The 19,514-nt window shown below is 39.9% G+C and overlaps 1 protein-coding gene across 2 annotated transcripts in view; it reads left to right on the forward strand.

Moving 5' to 3' along the window:
• The window catches only part of TESK2 (testis associated actin remodelling kinase 2), an 86,617-nt gene that overhangs the window by 11,559 nt on the left and 55,544 nt on the right, over positions 1-19,514 (forward strand). For both annotated transcript variants that reach the window (XM_063343602.1, XM_063343601.1), the window contains one exon: positions 18,311-18,432. In XM_063343602.1, coding sequence (XP_063199672.1) covers positions 18,311-18,432 — 122 coding nt within the window. The remainder of the gene's footprint in view (positions 1-18,310; positions 18,433-19,514) is intronic.

Consider the following 19,514-nt stretch of genomic DNA (forward strand, 5'->3'; position numbering starts at 1 on the left):
GAGGTTTGCTTTTAAGATTGAGCTGGGCAAAGACTGTTTATGTAACAATGCCTAGCCACGATCCCAAACCTTTAAATTCCTAGCAGGGAAGATCAGTAAGGGGCTGATGGAGCTCTAAGTAATTGTGGGGGAGTTAAGCATTATACTGAAACTAAACACTGTATTAGAAAATAGATACTACTTGTTATAAAATGTGTGTGTTGGAACAGCAGTCAGACTAAAATCCAGGATCTTTTTCTATTCAAATATACCTTCAGGTTCAAAGCCAGTACTAAATATTCAAGTTGCTAGCAAATTCCTTCAGGTGTTCTTGTTGGCTCTGTATTCTGTAGCTGAACTTTTGAGAGAGACTGGAAATACTTCGACTCTTTGGCTGAATGTTAAAAATGGACTTTTTGTGGTTTATTATCCATGTATACATGAAAACAGGGATCATTGATCCAATATAGAATCATGTAAATTCAGTGTCCTGTGCGTTTGCATGTTGGGGAGGTCGTGTTGCTAGGCAGGTGTGGTCACTGGGGAGTTTGAGGGTTTTAACTGTTGAGGAATGGCGAAGTCTTTTGACATCCAGGGAAGAATTCATGAGTTTGTCACGGGCATGGGTGCCTCCAAAGAAAAAATTTTGAGATGAAAATCAGCCCTCCCATTTTGGCATACCTCCTGAAAGCACCAAGTGCTAAGTACTCAGTTTATGATCCCCTATAACTTGAGATCCTTTCTGCAGTACATCTGGCTACACAGTTTTCCTAGGTGTGCACTTGTGAAGCAAACTTTACCTACTAATCCCTGCTGGGTTAAGGACTTTTCGGTTGGTTAGTTGTTTCTTTGGTGTTGCCCCCCCTTCAAGCATTTCTTAATTTTTCAAGATCACTTTGAATTCTAATCCTGTCTCAGAAGTGCTTGGCCCTCCTTCACGCCGTGTTTTGACTTCAGGCAGGTTCCTGCAGAGTCCTACTGGATAATCTTACCAGTTTACCTGTGAACCACTAGCTACTCCTTTGATTATGGTTTTACATTGCTACTTTATAGTATTTCCTTCTAGATCACGTTTGCCTGGCTTATTTATATAGATGTCATCTAAGATGCATCAAAGCCATGTGAAAAACAAGATATGATGAATTTTAACACTGATAGAACATGGATACCCTTGAGAAACAAATGCTGGAAATGTCAGTGCTGTTCTGTGATGTCTGGACTCCATAGCCTATGAAGCTAGCACTGTCCCTGTCCAGGTGCAAGGCCAAGTCTGAATACAAAGACAGGGCAGCGTACTTTTGCTTGACTTAACAAGATGGGTGGTGGTTGCAAATGGGTCAGTATCCTCAGGATATTCATGCTGTATGTGCTCATGCTGTAAGGCCTCCTATTTGAATATCCTGGAATGATGGTCCTCAATTCATTAATTGGCTGTCAGTCTCTATTTGGTATGGTTAAATTTGTATGCTCTGAGTTTCAAAAGTGCTGACTGATCAGGGAAGGTGTGCCTGCTTAAACACATACCTTGTGCCTGAGGCTAGGATCCTGTTTCTCGTATTTATTTAATGTCTTCAAGGTTCCTTAAAGATAAGCAGCATCCAGCTGTTTAATGTGAAAGAAGAAACAGGTCTGATGTGGAGTTGTGCTTAGGGGTAGCGTGAAGAACACTTACATATAATTATTTTTTTATCAAATACTTGTAATGTACTTAGGATAAAACTGGTGGTTCTGTTGCCTCTAAAGTACACTATTTAGTATCATTTATGGTTTGTATCATTTATGATACTATGTCATGTGTCTCAGGCACATTGTCATGCTGGTGGGCTTGATCTTTGGAACAATTGACTGTGGTAGATCTGAGATACTACTGATCTGGCTTTCCCAAAGTGACTCATTGAGAGCTGTCTTCTTTTGTGCTTTATGACTTGATTACCATTCTGCTTGATTAACATGTCCGTCTGTGTTTGTCTATAATTTTGCAGGCCTTGAGGAGTCCAGTGCAGAAATGTTTGATGTTAAACAGTAGTCACTTTCTTCTTTTGGCCTCTGACCTAGGTTTGACAGAACTTGCGAACTAGAATAAACAGTGCAGAGTAAGAACAGTACAATAGAGTAAGTGAGGGGCTAACTCATAGGACTTCAGACACAAAGGTTATGAGAACAGACAGGTCACTTGACTGAAAAAAAAAATAAAATTTATCTGTCTTGGTTGGCATGTTTATCTACTTTCATGTTATACTTTGCCTATTGTATCTCATGGTTAAACTGTATGTTTAAAAATAAAGGCATTATGGACTTCTCAAAGAGTTAAGGCTTGGAAGAGTTATTAGGTCATCTCCACACGCACTGCCACATAATCAAAGGTCGTTATATTTTATCAGTAACTGGTATTTTGTCTACAGCATATATTGTCACCACATACAAGGCAGTTTGGGTTTTGTTCCAACCCCCACCCCCCATTGTTGGTTATTTAATTTAGTTCTGAACTGAAGACCTCAAAGCCAGTATCATGGATTCCAGTGCCCAGCGTGTTACCTCACTGTTGTAAATTTCATAGAATCATAGGGTTGGAAGGGACCTCTGGAGATCATGTAGTCCAACCCCCCTGCCAGAGCAGGGTCACCTTAGAGCAGGTTGCACAGGAACGTGTCCAGGCAGGTTTTGAATGTCTCCAGAGATGGAGATTCCACCACCTCTCTGGGCAGCCTGTTCCAGTGCTCTGTCACCCTCAAAGTAAAGAAGTTCCTCCTCATGTTTAGGTGGAACTTCCTATGCTCAAGTTTGTGCCCATTACGTCTTGTCCTGTCGCTGGGCACCACTGAAAAGATCCTGGCCTGGCCCCATCCTCCTGACACCCACCCTTTAAGTGTTTATAAGTGTTGATAAGGTCCCCCCTCAGCCATCTTTTTTCCAGACTGAAGAGACCCAAGTCCTTCAGTCTTTCTTCATCAGAGAAGTGTTCCAGTCCCCTAATCATCTTCATAGCCCTTTGCTGCACCCTCTCCAGCAGTTCCCTGTCCTTTTTGAACCAGGGAGCCCACAACTGGACACAGCACTCCAGGTGTGGCCTCACCAGGGCAGAGTAGAGGGGGAGGATGACCTCCCTCGACCTGCTGGCCACACTGTTCTTGATGTACCCCAGGATGCCATTGGCCTTCTTGGCCACGAGGGTACATTGCTGGCTCATGGTCATCCTGTTGTCCACCAGGAGTCCCAGGCTTCTTTCCACTGGGCTGCTCTCCAGCAGGTCAGCCCCCAACCTGTACTGGTGCATGGCGTTATTCCTCTCCAGGTGCGGCACCCTATGCTTGCCCTTGTTGAATTTCATAAGGTTCCTCTCTGCCCAAATCTCCAACCTGTCCGGGTCTCTCTGTATGGCGGCACAGCCTTCTGGTGTGTCAGCCACCCCCCCCCAGCTTTGTGTCATCGGCAAACTTGCTGAAGGTGCACTCTATCCCCTCATCCAGGTCATTGATGAATATATTGAAGAGGACTGGACCCAGTACTGACCCTGGGGAAACACCACTCGTCACTGACCTCCAACTAGACTCTGTGCCCTTAATCATGACCCTCTGAGCTCTGTCTTTCAACCAGCTATCTATCCAGCTTACACTGTCTATTCATCTAACCCACTCTTCCTAAGCTTCCCTATGAGGATGCTGTGGGAGACTGTGGTGAACGCCTTGCTTAAGTCAAGGTAGACCACATCTACCGCCCTCCCCTCATCTATCCATCCAGTCATGCCATCATAGAAGGCTATCGGATTAGTCAGACATGATTGCCCCTTGGTGAATCCATGTTGAGTACTTCTGATAGCTTTCTCTTCCTCCACATGCCTTGAGATGACGCCCAGAACGAGCTGCTCCATCATCTTTCCAGGGATGGAGGTGAGGCTGACTGGCCTGTAGTTCCCTGACTCCTACTCCTTGCCTTTTTTGAAGACTGGAGTGACATTGGCTTTCCTCCAGTCCTCAGGCACTAAGTTGTACCTAACTTGAAGTCTCTGGACCTACTCGTTCACCCAGTTGTTCTTTGTATTGCTTTGTCTGGGCCAGCATCTTTTTAGTACCTCATCTTTCCTCCATATAAAACTTGATGTATGTTATTAAGTTAGGTTTTGACTTTCTTGGTGTGTTAACTAGTCCCAATTTCTGTCTCTTTCCTCTCCTACCCCACTCTGGGAATGACTTAATTCTTGCAATATAGGTTTAAGTCTTTCCAACATCTCCAACATCTTTCTCTTTTTAAAGTGGACATCCTAAGTCAGAACACGCTACTTTTGTTCTTAACAATGACATGTAAAAACTATCCTTCTGCTTTTGTCACACTTTCAAAATGCACACTACTTGTTGTTGTTATTGCACATTAGTACCTTATGTTTAATTGGTATGGGTCTCCTATTCTGTAGCCTTCAGTCCTTGTTTGTAGTGAAGTTTTTCATTTGGGCATGTTTATTTTAGCTCAGATGAACCTAAGATATGAAATGGCCTTCACTACGTAGTGAAATAATGTGAACAGGGTAATGCTACAAACTTAGAAGCTTCCAGTTTTTCTGAGTGGCAACTTTCATCAGTGAATTGGAAGTGAATGCAGAATATTGAGTAACAGGAGCTCTAGCTCAGTTCCTGTGGAAGCTCAGTAAAAGACTTTCCTATCTTACGCTGCTTTGTCACATACAACTGTATCTTGAGCTATCATTAGCCAGTCTTTAATCTAGTTGTAGTGGATTGTGGCACAAAGTCAGAGGTCTTACAGAAGTCTGTGTGTTCATGTATGTATATTGCTATTGTAAAACACTTATACAATTAGGTTAATATATAATATCACCTAACTTTAAAATTAATGTAAAGCTGTGAAGGGATGTTATGAGAACTACTACAGTATCCTTAGCTGAGTCAGGCTCAAGTATATGTGATCTGTTCTTGGCAGCTATTTTCGACCTGCCCTTTAAATGTCCATTATAGAAGATTCTAGAACCTCCTTCGGTGTATCCAGCCCATATTTTATTATAATTTTTTTAACTATCCTTTTATAGCTAGAACTTCCCGGTTTCAGTTGTTTTTACAGCTGGTCCTGTCTATTTGCTTATTGACTCTACTAGCAACTCATTACTGACAGAGGGTTCAGTTTTCCTGTGGCATTTAGTGATATATCATGTCAATGGAGGCCTTCTTCCAGGAGTAAAATGTCTGTGAATGTGTGGAAGGAGCGAAGGAGACATTTGAGCAGTTTTATAAATGAGCATGCAGAGAAGGCAATGCCAATTCAGATTAAAAGGAGAGGATGACTGCAAAAGGATGTGGAAAACGTGTGGAAAAAAACGGCAAGAGAATCTGAATTCAAGGCAGGGTAGCTGCTGCATGGTTTTCAGCCCATGCTCAGCAAAATCCCACTGGAGAAGATTTTGGAAACCAGTGGCTCAGAGTTTGCAGACATCACTTTCCAGAACGGGAATCTTTATTAACTTGGATTTTGATAGATAAGCAGCCACTGCAATATTTGAACTGTCAATGTGTTTTAAATCTAAATGCGAGTCTGTGTGTTATTGCCAGTCTTTGCATGATTGCCAGGAATAGAACTGATATGGAGCTCCCTCCTTCAGGACAAGGCCCCAGCACACTCCCAGGACTCTACAAGCAAGTTTTTACTGTCTTCTCTGTGTGCACCTGTTTGCTGCACAAATGGGATGTCAGTCTTCAGGACTGTCAAACCAATACCTTGCCCCCTGAATTCTTTTAAGGGGGAAGTGGTTAGATGTCAGCATGAATCAAGGAGATTCTGGGCATTCCAGCTGGAGACAAACTTTTCTTAATCCTAATGTACCCTTTTGATTATTATTTCAAAACTCTCAACATAAACACTGATGACAGGAAAAAGTTTGTTTCTTTGTTAGTACCAAACTAAGGGGTGAATTTTGCTCTTAAAACAACTCTGGCTTTTGCTTTTGAATAGTGTCATTCCTTTGTCACCAGACTTTAGGGCAAAATTACATTCTTCAAGGTGACATTAATATCTCCATAAAATCACTTAATTGGGCAGAATGCTTGTGTGTTTTTTATGTAGACGACGGGAAGACTAATTGTGTGTAAGTGCTTTTCTTTATGGAAGCTGTTGTATGAGAGATTTAGTGTTGCTTGGGGAACCATAGCTTGGGTAACACAGCGCGTGTGTGAACTTGTATCGTGTCTCCAGTCTTAATGTAGTAACAAGAGTTTTCCTTGTCATGGGTAGCATATTGGAGATAATTGCACTTATTTTTTTTCCTGGAAACTAGTTATTACCCAGTAGGCATAACTGCTTTCTGCAAGTTTTGCTTATGTCAAGCTTTGGCCTTTTTTATTACTGTTTAGGCCTTCCTACCACACTGTAAATCTTTATGTGTTTTTCTTTGCTTTATAGATTTGTGGAGTCAAAAGCATAGGGCTGGAAAATACTTCATGTTGTCTTGCTCTTCATCCTTTTGTCACAGGGCAAAAGCAGCTTTATCTGTCATTCTTCATGAATATCTCCTTAACATGTTCTTTAAAGCTGATAGTAGAGTCTACTGCAATGGAAGGTACTAACTCTCAGGTATCTCTGAAGAATCAATTTTATTGAGCAAGAGAGGAGTGGTTGCATCATTAGCCACACTGGACTGAAAAACCTGCAGCAGTAGATAAAGCTACTCTGACATCCTGTGAAGATGATGTGGGTGAACATCCCCTTCATCTGGTTGAGCTGGGAGGGCAAAAGCTCTTGGCAGAGGGATGGTAAAAATCTACCAAGGAAATGAGAGAGCATCTGCAAGACTTGCTTTCTATCATCTATGTATGCATTCCTCATACCTTCTCTATTTAGGATGGTTGTCATTTTGTCTTAAGGAATAAAATAATAACACTGTCAATTTAGAAATTTGAAGTACAACAAAAATATCTTTCTGCATAACTCATAAGGAAGTATTTCTGGTATTCAAGTTAAAAATATTTTGAAGGCAGCACTGAAGTAGAAGTCAGCTGATAATGTGAAATTTCACAGGAAACCTCAAATCTATCTCACACTTTGTCTTTACTGCTTCGGTTTCAAAGTTCTCTCATTTTCTAATGTGTTATTTTGAACATTTAGTGTAAGGTTTGCACTAGGAAAGGATCCTCTTTGATTGCCTCTGGCATTAGCAGCCTCATGAGAGGCCCAAACAAATAAATGCAGGTGTTCTTCAAAAACTGTGTAAAACATTAGAGGTGAGATCACACAGTATCCGTGATATTTGTGGGACTATTTGATAGGCTTAAAAGATATTTTATTTTAGTTACCCTCTGAAGTATTTGTAGGAAACTCTAGTTGTATGTATTAAACACTTTCAACATCAGATGTTTGAGTTTTCTAAAGCTGGAGAACACTTGGTACCAACACGTGGGGAAAAATAAACAATAAAAATTGATTTAATACTTAGAAAAGTGATTCAGTGAATGACTTCAGTCTTAACATGTTTGGTGTATAAAAATTGATGTCATTACAGTGTATAAACGATCTTATAATGGAAAAAAAACAGTTGGTTGAAGGTACTCTTTAGTGTAGTGAAAAATAGGCATAATAAGGCCCAATGGCTAGAAGCTGCAATAAGAATTGGACTTACTCTGAAAAATTAAATTTCTCTGGGAACAGTCTCACAACCAGAAATTGTCTTTTCTCTCCTAGTGGTTCATTGGTGATATTTGTAGCTATCACGGTTTTCTAGAATGTTCTTGGTTAAGCTTGGCAAGTTGTTGAGAAACTTACAGCTACCAACAGTTTAAGGCCACCAATTTTGGAAACTAATGATCTAGACAATTGAAATTAGTTGTTGGGGTTTTTTTGTTTTTTTGTTTTTTTTTTTTTTTTTTAACTGAAGTCTTTGGGGGTTTTTCTCCTTGAGATTGGTGTTGCTACATCAGGCAAAACGAGATACTTCAGGCTCTGCTTATGACATACAGTGTCAGAAGTCCTTGTGGGTTGGAAAATTAGTAGGGAATGAGTAAGTGAATTATTCTACATATTGGTTACACAGTTCTAATATTTGGTCTCGTAGCCATGGGGAATATACCTTGTGACTGAGAAGTGACACCTGCTTGAGCAATGTGTGTCTTCCCTCACCCAGGTGTGGTGCGTTGTTCCTCTTCTAAATTTCTTCTTTCATTCTGTTGCAGTGGGATAGAGCTGTCACACTTGTCGCTGCCCTCCCTGAGTGATGTGATGCCTGTTAGAAAGACAGACAGCAAATCTTGTTCACACATGCTTTTTGGTTTCATTTCTTATTTCACTAGGATTCAGTTTGAAGCTGAAACTTAAGGAAACTCCTTCACCTTGCTCAAGATGACAGAAGCAAGATATTTGAGGCTTAAGGTCTCTTATGTAAAGTTACAGTGTTAAAACATGCTGCTAATTATTTGCTTAGGAATACAGTCACCCTGTGTATTATATGAACTGGCCAAGAAGGCTAGAATAACTTTTAAACTTAATTTCAAGCTCTTGAGTTATATCAGCTAGGTGATTCTAATCAATCTCTTTCTACTCTAATAGTTGTCAGGAGCAGGAAGAAGCACCATTCTGGAACGGAGATGAGGCATAAATCCTGAGGATGCTAGTGCTTTCTTAGTCAAAGTAGAAGTCTTCCAAGTTTGATTTGTCTCACGCTGATGTGTGAAGTATCAGCCTTTTGGAACTCTTCTACTGACTGCTAAGATGATTTGTCTGGTAACCACTAAAACAGACAGTTGTCTTCCTCTTGCTAATGATTTTTTGGTTACTGAGGTGCCAAGTCACTGTTATCCTAGTCGTTGTCATGTAATTAGTCAATGCTTTTATAGGGCATAGGCTGTGGGGAGATGCAGTAATAAATAGGCCTTATTCCAATGGATCATTAATATAAGAGTTAAAAACCTCATCTGCATTTATTATTCTTTATGGATTGTACAATTGGTGCAAAATACTCGCTTCATCCCCACTCTTGAGAGTATCATTAAAATCCAGAATTACCTGTCTGACTTGCAGGGCACTCTTACATTTAGCAGAATTGAGAATGCTTTGAGATACAAAGTAGAATGGAGGGCTAGTTCACATTTGTTATCTCAAATAAGTCCTGATTTTTCTTTATTTATTTTCTGGCTAGAAGTCTTAAGATGTAAAAATCGCCTTATAACATCAGCTGAAGAAACACTGGGAGTGACTCAAAAGCTGTCACTGGCTAGCAGATCTAATGAAAGCCTTGCCTTTTGTAGTGGTGTTGAAAAATTTTAAGAAAATTTTCAAAATCATATTTCTGTAATACTTTTTCCTACAGTCCTACTTGGCATCACTACAAGTAAAGTCTGAAACTATACTGAGTGAAACAAATTAACGCATAGGGGAAGTAGAGTTTTACTTACACTATGTTTCAGTTTTCTCTGGTTTGGTCAGCCGACTTCTCTGCTGAAGAAAGAAATCTTTGGAAAATATGGCAGAACTATCATTATACCCTGAAAGTGAAAGATTTGTTTCTTTAGTAAAAAGCCAGAACAAAAAATCACTGAAACAAACTTGGTGCTAAAAGAATACTCAGTCAAAAAAATGAATGTGAACTAATATAAAGTTGTCCATTTTGAAATGTACTTATCACTTGTTTAGAACTTGACCTCTTCTAACTCTTGTGGAGCAGCTGATATGTTGAATGTCTGAGGCAAGTCTTTGTTGTCCTCACAACTAGTGAGAATGCTGGCAAGTCCTGTCAACAATACGAAAGGTGCTCTGGTACTGTAACAAGTGGGATCTTGCAATAAGAGATAACCCCCTGGTTGGATTTTGTGTTTAGTCAGTGACTTCGGTAGTTCAGAGCCCTTTGGGCCTTTGATTTTCTTCTGGAAGAAAAGTTGTGCCAATCTGAGTATCATTGTGCAGTTTCCCAGGGGCAAAGCAGGTGGCAAGAGTCCCTTGGCACAGAAATGTTTGTGGGCTTTTTGTCTTGTTTTCCAAAATAATTTCTCAAGCCCAGTTAAATGATCTGTTTAGTTTTCTGTTCTGGATGGAGATGTGCTGGGTTGGCAGCTCTGGGATTTTCTGCGTTTTGCCAGCTGGCAGACGTGCACATTTGTGTAAGCTCATTCATAGCTGATACTGAGAGACAGGTGCTGATTTACTGTTCTTCAAATAACTGTGCTGGCATATGTCCAGTATTAACATGACTGCACCTAGAGAACAGAGTGCATCACTTAAGATCGTTGTGACACACCTCTCTGAACGCTTATTTACTGGTTTTGGAGGGGGGTGAATTATTTCAGTGATGGATTTCACTCCCTGTGCTGGAAAACGCGTGTGTGATGGTAATACACAAAAGTGCAAATTATTATTGATGGCAGTAACATAAAAGAAGATCTTGTTTGCAGGCTTAGATCCATAGGGAATGCTTCCTTATAGCCCCTTAGTAGCCGTTGGTAATGATTAGAGAGAGGAACTCCAAAACCTGCATGATACGGCTTCTGTTAGTCTTTACTTCTCCAGTTGTTGGGAATTCTGTATGTGAGTCGTGCAAGATATCCTGTTCCCAGCGGCTGCTGAGGCCGTATCCGAATTGTAGGGACTCCCTTCTCCTGTCCTTGTGAGCTTCCTCCGCCTGGGAGTCGTCACGGCTGCTGGCCTGATCTGGCTGTGCTTGTCACAGCGTGGGAGCCCGTCGGGGCGGGTGAATGGCCCTCGGTGCTGGGCAGCAGCAGCAGGCACCGCTCTGTGTGGGTAGGGCCTTCTGTTTGATGGTGTGGTTGGATTAGGGGTTGAGGAGAGGACAGAGCTATGAAACATCCGCTGGAGTAATCGATACCGAGACAGCATTGCTTTGTTAACTAATCTGTAGCTGACAATATGTCTAACACTGAGTCACTAATGACAGTTTGTAACTTTCCCATCAGCTGCCTGCAATTAAGTCCTGCAAATCCAGTCCTTGTGCTTCATAGCTTCTACTGACAATGAGGAGACACATAAGAAATTGCATGGTATATTTATTTAACTGCCTTTTTTTTGCTAGGAAGACTTAATTCTTAAGAAGAGCAGTTCCATGAAAGCTTAAATAACAAGAAACTATTTAGAACTTTTGGTTTTGGCTATAACCTGAAAGTTATTAAATGTAGCAATTCATAAAAACTTAAATATCCTCAAGTAAGGCAAATATAGCTCCTTTATATTCCCTGCTGTCGTCTTATTTGTGGTTGTGGTCATGTTCTAGTGCTGCAACTGTGATTATAGTAGCAATAGCTGTATGCCAGTGAGCTCTGTTCTGAAATGTGAGATTGAGTTCCTTACTCATGCATGCTAACATACACTTGAAAGATTTATAAAGGAAAGGTAAGGAAATTATTTCTGCCCAAAATAAAACTTTCTCTCAAGGTTCCCATACAGATTTTGAAAACAAACCCACTGCATGTATTTGATGAATAGTGATGGTGACATCATTGGTACAGCGGGGGGACACAGCGTGCTCTGTACCAAACTGTAAATATATTGTAAAAGACTGAAGGTGCAATTATATCTCAGGAAAACTCAACCTGAAGTGTTTTTTTGCTTCAAAAGCATCTGCAGGTTATGTAAATACCATCATCTTTCGTATGGGATAAACCCATAGTAACATGGGAAATACTTAATCACAAGTATTACAAATCAAATAAGGACACAGATACAGTATCTGATTATGTACTAACTTTGGATGTTACAATAGTAATTTGCAGATGTCAAACTTCCAGTTTCCCTGGCAGGTAGATAGCAATATCACCTCCATTTTATAGATACAGTTAAAGAGGGAATGAAAGTAAGTAGCATGCCTAGGACTGTTCAATGAGCTGATGATAGCCAACGTCAAAAATGAAGAATAAGCTCCCAGTTCTGTACTTCAAACTCAATATTTCTTTTCCTTTCCAGACTGTGACATTAGACTCAGGTGTAAAGTACATACTTGAGCTATATACTGAGATTGTGGTAGAACAATGCTTTTCTGCATTTTCTTGCCTAGTACTTAAGAGGTGGGTCCATGTTCCTTCTCGTGGATTGCAAAGGGCATTTTATATGGTTACATTCTGCTGAACTGGCTACAAAATCAGTCGACTTCCCCACCCGGGCTGTGCCTGTTTATACCTCATCTCAAACTGTGGAACAATAGTCATCTGATGAATTTGTGCTTTCTCTCAAAACAAGACTGTAGTCTCTTTTTGCCTGTATGATTTGATTGGGATCAAGTTAAGGGCAGAGAGATATGCGTGGATTCCTATCAATAAATGGTTTGTTTAAAATAAATGAATGCTGTATTTTGGGCCCTGGTTCTACATTACAGTGGGCAATGAAGAAAAACAAAATACAAAAGAAAAATTGAGGGGGTTTTGGCACACACCAATGGATTTATAAAGTGTCGGCGGTACTGCTGTCTCACTAATTATAAATTCACTTTAGTTCGGCAGAAAAACTTGAGAACTTGTTTGACTGTAGGTGTGGAATATGCTGGAGTAATTGAACTTGGTACTTTGCTGAATTGGTGATGCTAGAAGTTACTAAAGTTATTGAAGTAGGATCTTTGATGACCAGTACCAATCCTTTGTGCTAAAGGGAAAATGCTGAAGGCTCCAACTTTTTCTGTGTATTTCTCAACTGTTTTTAGTAGTAGAAATTCACTAATGGAGTCACAATGACTGTCAGGCTTTTGAAAGGTTTTGGGTTTTGTTTTGTGCCTAGTTTCTGTACATCTTCTGAACCTGTGCTAAAAGTTCTTGTAACGCATGCTGACTAGTTTTGTTTGGCAAAGTTTTGTTACACTTGGCAGGCTTCCCTCTTGCTACAAGAAGTTAGAGGGTAGTGACATTATATACTACTACTCTGAAAACAACCACAACCCAGTCTGACTCCCTAGCATCAACATAGCAGCTTAATATTATCTGGACCAATGTATTTCTTTAAGCTTCTATTTGTCACTCCAGATTTTCCTAGTGACATGAGATTTTTGACTTGATGTAAGCATCGCTACTATGAATATGTGTATCTGACTGCGGATACATTTTAATGTTTAGAAAAACATATGAGATTCCAGTTTTACAAACAGTGTGATCTGAGCTGAAGAACAGGTTTGCCTTCCCAATTAAAAGGAGCTTTCTTCAATCAAATATCGTATTACACTATATAGCATAGTTAATGCAAACAGCCTAGAAAGGTTAGTAAGGTAATGTCTTAATCTCTTGTCATCACAAGAGAAAATAGTCACAAAACAGATGAAAACACTTAGACTGTTACAAAAAAGAGATTGATAGAATGTGGCATAGATAAATAAAAACTCATTTGACCTTTGCTGTATATGTCACTAACATGAAGGCTGCAGGCTGATTGTGGAGGAAACATTTGAACTGGTGAGTGTAAGGTTGGTGAGCCAGTGTAAGTAAAAATAATATGTGCAGCAGGAAGCAAACTCAGGGAAGGTCATATATTTGGACTAGAGAGGGCTGCTTTTAAAATGGTACTTTGGACACGTGGCAGGAAAGGTGAAGGTTAAATGGCCCAATGAAGACTGAGGTGTGTAAAAGAATGAAGAAAGAACTGCTGTGGGTGCTAGAGATAGAGAGGCAATGTGATTTTATGTCCTAGGCTGTATAAGGTCTGTAAATGTAATTAAACATCGAAGCTGGATACCAGAAGAGGGAAAGGTAAGGAAAAACTGGAGAGAAATTAAATGCAGTTTTGGGAAGAGAACAGTGACAAAATACTTCCAAATCATCATTATATAGTTCAAAAATAATGAAAAAGCAGTGAAAAACTAGGGGCAAAACTGAAGGTTGTATTGGCAGATTTATAGCATTAGGAAATGTTCTTCAGATGCTCATTCCAAGGGCACTTGGAAGGGTACAGTTAATAGGAAAGGTCAAAAAGGCCTTGTGAAAGATGAAATCAGATTTCAGCTATTGCTTAAATCTCCTCCCCCTTCAGGCAGAAAGTGGAGGTAATATAAAGTTTGGATTTTCAGAAATCCCTGACATATCTATATGACTTAATAAATTAATATTTAAATCCTATTTAGTGTTTTTTTTAATAATAAAGAATTTTGTAGATAAGCATCAAGCTGAAAATTAAACCCACTAATTTTTGCAGGATACTCCTTGTGTGAACTTCACACAGCATTTATATAGTGACTAGTTCTTTTAAATATGAGCCTTGCTCAATCACTGTTATGAAATTTCCTTCAAATGTGTTACTATTTCTGTACCTGGATCCATGACTACTACTACTTCTCACCACCTCTTAAAGGAAGGGATAAGGTCCAGGATCAGAACGTGGTTTGGAGACACAGCAAGCAGTGTACTTTGATCCTGGGAGAATCAGAGTGCAAAGGGACAGTTTAACTGCCTGCCAGCAATAAAACAGAGAGGCAATATCTAGTTACTGTGACCTCGGGGATGGAGACACATAGGTAAGCAGACTGAGAAGTCAGAAGCATGTGCAAAGCAGTATGGGAAAGCAGCTGTAGGATTGTCAGAATACTTCTAAGCAGAGACATGATCATCCAGACATCACTGAAAGGTTACTTGCTCTGAATTGCAAGGAACCCTAATTAATAATGATGTCAGCAGCTTTAAAAGCTTTACAGCAATCTGCTAGTTGCATCAGTGAAAGGTTTGAATTGCGTGAGTGAATCCCTGTTTATGTTGAGTATACAGGCACACACCTGAGGCAAACTGCCCTGTAAACAAATGTTAAATTGGATTAGCAATATTTCTGAAATATTTACTAGTTTTCCTTCTGGAGCTGTCAGGTAGTTGACACATTACTTCCATGCTTTCATTGCACAGAAGTGGCCTGAAAGGGGATGAAGGATTAAAACTAAACAGTTTGGCGAGGTTTTGGAAGGGGATGCTAAAATAGACCCAAATTTTGTCTAGGGTATAACTGACAGGTAAGTAAGCACGGTGGGTAGTGTAACTGATAGCTCCTTCTATGTAGAGATCTGGAGCTTGACCAAGACCTTAAAGATAGGACCTGTCTGTTCCCTGTTGGCAGTCCATTCTTGCCACAGAAATACTGTTTGCCAGCGGTGCTTCAGAGGAGAAAACACGATTAGCCTTATGTATATTCCAAGTGATTGTGTTCCATTGTGTTCCATAATATATAAAATGGTATTTTTTTTCATTCATAATATTGGGTATTGTTCTCTTGGGAAGATGCCCTCCCACCTTCACTTCTGCTTCTCCCTCCTTGCTTAAAGGGCAGCTAGCAAGAGAGGGAGGGCCCCTGTTTTCCTACCTCTGCTTTGGTTTGATTAGGTAATTAAGTGTTCTGTCAGAGTCAGCAGGAATACATGCTCCAACATCAAAACAGTATACAGAAGTTCAAATGAAATTGCTGGCGTTACCTCACAGTGTCCCTTTTAAGTGAAACAAAGCATAGTGTTGGTGCTGCTTAGAGACCAGTTGTATGGGCAGATGCTAAAAATCTGAGCTATTTCCAAGCATGGGGAAAATTATTTTATAAAACAAGCAAATGAAAACCACCCAGACCTCACCACAGAAGCTTGTTCAGTCTATCAAGATTGAAAAGACTCCAGGAATATATTTCTGAAATGGAGGATGAAAAATTTTGCCTTTGCAAAAGCTGCTCAATGTTCTCTGGATGTGGAGTTAGTACGGTGGACAGTCTGTTGCTACCCAAATCCTCTTGCATATCAGACCTGAAAATCCAGGAAGCGTGCAGGACACAGCACCCCAAAACTTACCCACCCTCTTCTCTGAGGATTCCCTAGCTCAAGAAGAGCGGTCAGAACAAGGAAAAGGCAAAGAACAAGGAAGAATAGGTTCTACTTTTACCTCAGAGTTGAAGCAAAGGACTTGAAATTTTGGCACAGAACTGAGTGAATGATAGAAATGGGCAGGAAATTAAGAGGTAGGTAGCAGAGTTAATGAGAAGGCAAATACTGTTTAAGACCACACTTCATCTGAATTCTTGCTCAGCTTCTACCCCTATTCATTCCCTGTTGGCAGACCTTGAAGCTTCTGTGTTTGTGGAAAGCTGATTTCTGAAGTAGTTCTGTTGAGAGCATCTCTCTGCCTGTAGGAGTTAAGTTCCTTCAAATTCTTTCCTATTCCCTGGAAACCCCAAATTACTCTGCCACAACACCCAAGATTCCTAAGCCTCCTCCCAGAGGAAATGGGTTGATTTAGCCACTGTGTATAGATTCAAAGCTTTTAAATTGTCCTTTTTTCCTATTTTAAATTTGCATTGTTGGAACAAATCTTCCTTTCTTAAGTCTATGAAAGCATTTTATAATTTTTTGTTCCTCAGCCAAAGCATTATTGCTAATAAAACTAATGTATAACTAAAATATAAGTTTTAAAAGTCCGTATATAGACATTGACCTGTCCAACTTAGCTTGTTCATTCAAATTGTCTGGGTATGCAAAAGCTGCGTAAAATTAAAAATTAATGAAAGTACACAATAGACACAAGAAACCTGACAAGTAACAATAAACCTCATCAACTTAACATGCAATCATCCCGCTTAAAACCAATAAGCATGCCAAACAAGCAAGACAGGTTGTGTGCAGAAGGAGTCGAGATTATCTTGTTACAATGCACTAAAGCTGTAGTTCAACGACTTTTATTTTAAAGCCAGTATTGCCACTGAAAGGAGGAGTCCCATGCTTATGAACTTGCTGTTGGTTTCTGCTCTTGGTGCTGGTTTCTATATCCTTCTCCACCTCCTTTCTCTGATCCTTCTTGCACTGGGATTACTGGGTGACTGGGGGTGAGGTATCTGAGGAGCTCATGTGCAGAGGGGGAAGCAGGAGAAAAAGCAGCTTTGGGCTATTTTTCTACTCGCTCAGTCCCTCAATGTTGTTTACCACACTTAACTGCGATGTTTCCAGTGCTACCCTATACTACAAACTAGGTCAGGAATAGGCAACTGGGAAGCGCTAAGCCAGGTACGCATCTGAAAGATGACACCCTTCCCTCTCAGTGCATCCCTGTGCTGAATTCATGGTGCTTTGTGTCTACATGAGAATGTTTAGCTGAAATGCACCCCTTGTTCTTGCAGATAGAGTGTGCAAATAAAACTTGAAAATGAGTATCACTTGCTGCCTCTGACCTACCAGTGAGCCTCACCTCCAAAAAACCATACCCAGCTTTCTTCTTGCATCTGCTTATCATGAGTTCAGCTGTTCTTTCTGTAACTCACATATCGCAGCTGAAGAAGCCTTTTATTGGAAAAGATGAGCAGAGTCTCCTGGAATAAAAGGAGGCAGGCTGCCATTGTTTAAAATGCAGGTAGTTTGTATTTACCGACATTGTAATATAGATTTATATTTCAAATTAGAAAGCTGAGGAGAGTCTTAAATTCTTGCATCGCAGACTTTTCTAAACTAATCTTCATAAACATGAATGAGTTTGTCCTGGTGGTAGTTCAGTGCTTTGAGAAGTACGTGTTTTCTGTTTATGAGCTGCAGGGACTGATGTAGGAAGAAAATAATGGGAACACAATTCCCATGAACACTACCTGTGTGTATGTGGGAATGCCCAACTGCAAGGAAATTCAAAGGTTTGGCAAGCCTTGCACTATCGTGACAACTCCTTTCTAATAGTAGCACACATCTATGTATTATTGGCCTGTTTGCTGATGACAGATGGGCTAATTTGAGAGTGTCAAGTTAGAAATGGCCGCAGTCATGCATTTCTGACGGGGGAAGGTAACTCTGAATGGTGTGCTCGTTCTGCGCAGTTGCTAGAGAAATCCTCTTTTTCATGCTGACACGCTGCAGCCATTACTAACATCCTAGAGTAGGTGATAGCATGTCCAGTAACCTCTCTGCTTTGCAGCAGGGCTTGGTATGAATGTTTTCTGTCCACTGAATGTATAATCTGGGTCGTAGTCTTGGTTCAGAAGTGAATATTGAACACCTCTGAAATCTGTCCTGTAGTCGTAACCAGCAGGTCCTCTCATAACACATTGTGTCGAACAATGACACCAACCACTGCAGTGGGAAAAGAAGAGGGATACAAGTGGAATGAAGGTGAGTTTCATAGGTCTTGGAGTAGGAAATTTTCTCTCCCTGGACAAATAAGTAGCTTCCTTCACTCATACTAAGCAGCTGATAATTTTTTTTTTTCAAGTTCTTAAGCTTTCTGTCATTGCCAGTTGCAAGAGAAGAGCAAAATACCTTCTCACATTTGGATAGTATGCTTATAGAAGGTCATCTGTGTGAGAAAGACTACGGAAATCAGAGTATAGATCAAGTTGTTTATCGTGAAGGATCTCTAAGTTGCGCTACAGCATTACTGTTTTTTCAGTCTCACATTTCATATCCTTACCATTTTTCGCTTGTATCCTATAGGTAAGGCACAGAACTTCAGACCAGGTAATGGCTTTGAAGATGAACACACTGAACAGCAACAGAGCAAACATGCTGAAAGAGGTTCAACTCATGAATAGACTCTCACATCCAAACATCTTAAGGTATGTTGTCTTTTTTCTGAATTGTATAGAGATAGATTGTCTTTAGTAGAGCTTTTGTATTTCCATTATTTATTTTTTTATTATAGCTGTATCTGTTATGACTGTGTTAAGATCAGCTTCTAATTTAATGGAAGGAGAGGAGGAAGAAAAGACTTGAGCAAATTGAAAAGCCACGTGATTTTAGTATGTGGAATTTATCAGTAATGAGTAATTTATTTTGGAGAAAAGCAAGTTATCACATTATAAATTTCTGGCGAATCAGTAAAATGATATGAAGAGTGAAATTTGGCTTCTCTTCATGAATTTAAATTATTGCAAATTTAACGCCATTCAAATAATCTATGGTTACTAATCTTGCAGATTAACAATGCCAAGTGCCACAGCTTCCTCATATTTTGAGGTCTGTTATCTAGTTTTTAGCATTTTGTTATTGTAGTATTGCAAGGTGGAATAGGAGGGACTGAAGAAAAGAAGCTAGAGTTGAACTAATCTGATTTATCTACTCTTGAGAGGAAAAAGGTAGTTCTTGGATTTGCATCCAGTAATCTATTGCAAAACAAAATATTTCAATGTGTATCTTGTTATTGCTTGAATCTTTTCAGTCTTGGTTATTCTTTCATGATGATGTGCAAGCAATTAACATAATTAGCTGAAGCTATAACATTAAGAATTTTAAAGGTGTGATGACAGTGCCCCAAATAACCAGTTCTCCTAAACTGCTGTTGCACAGCTGGGATCCATTTTGATAGTGTCAGGCAGTGTAGCTCTTTCTGAAAAGTTTTGGAGACACAGCGAATTTTGAGTAACTTAATTTTCTCTTTTTCACAGGACTGTTAAATAGGACATACATAGTACTGATTCCTAAAATCCTTTATAACCAAACTTTTCTGATGCTTGAAATCCTGGCTCAGTCTTTATCAACTGATGTGTGACAATATTATCTTGTTTGTTTCCTTCAGTATTTATGAGGAGGCATATCAGAAGCATTTGGACTATCTGTAGGGAGCATTCCATTAATTCATGCCTATTTGCTATTCTTTCTTTCTTAAACCCCCCAAAACCTGTAAACTTAGAGAATTTTT

The sequence above is a fragment of the Chroicocephalus ridibundus genome, chromosome 8 (genome assembly GCF_963924245.1).
Source record: "Chroicocephalus ridibundus chromosome 8, bChrRid1.1, whole genome shotgun sequence".
NCBI lineage: Eukaryota > Metazoa > Chordata > Aves > Charadriiformes > Laridae > Chroicocephalus > Chroicocephalus ridibundus.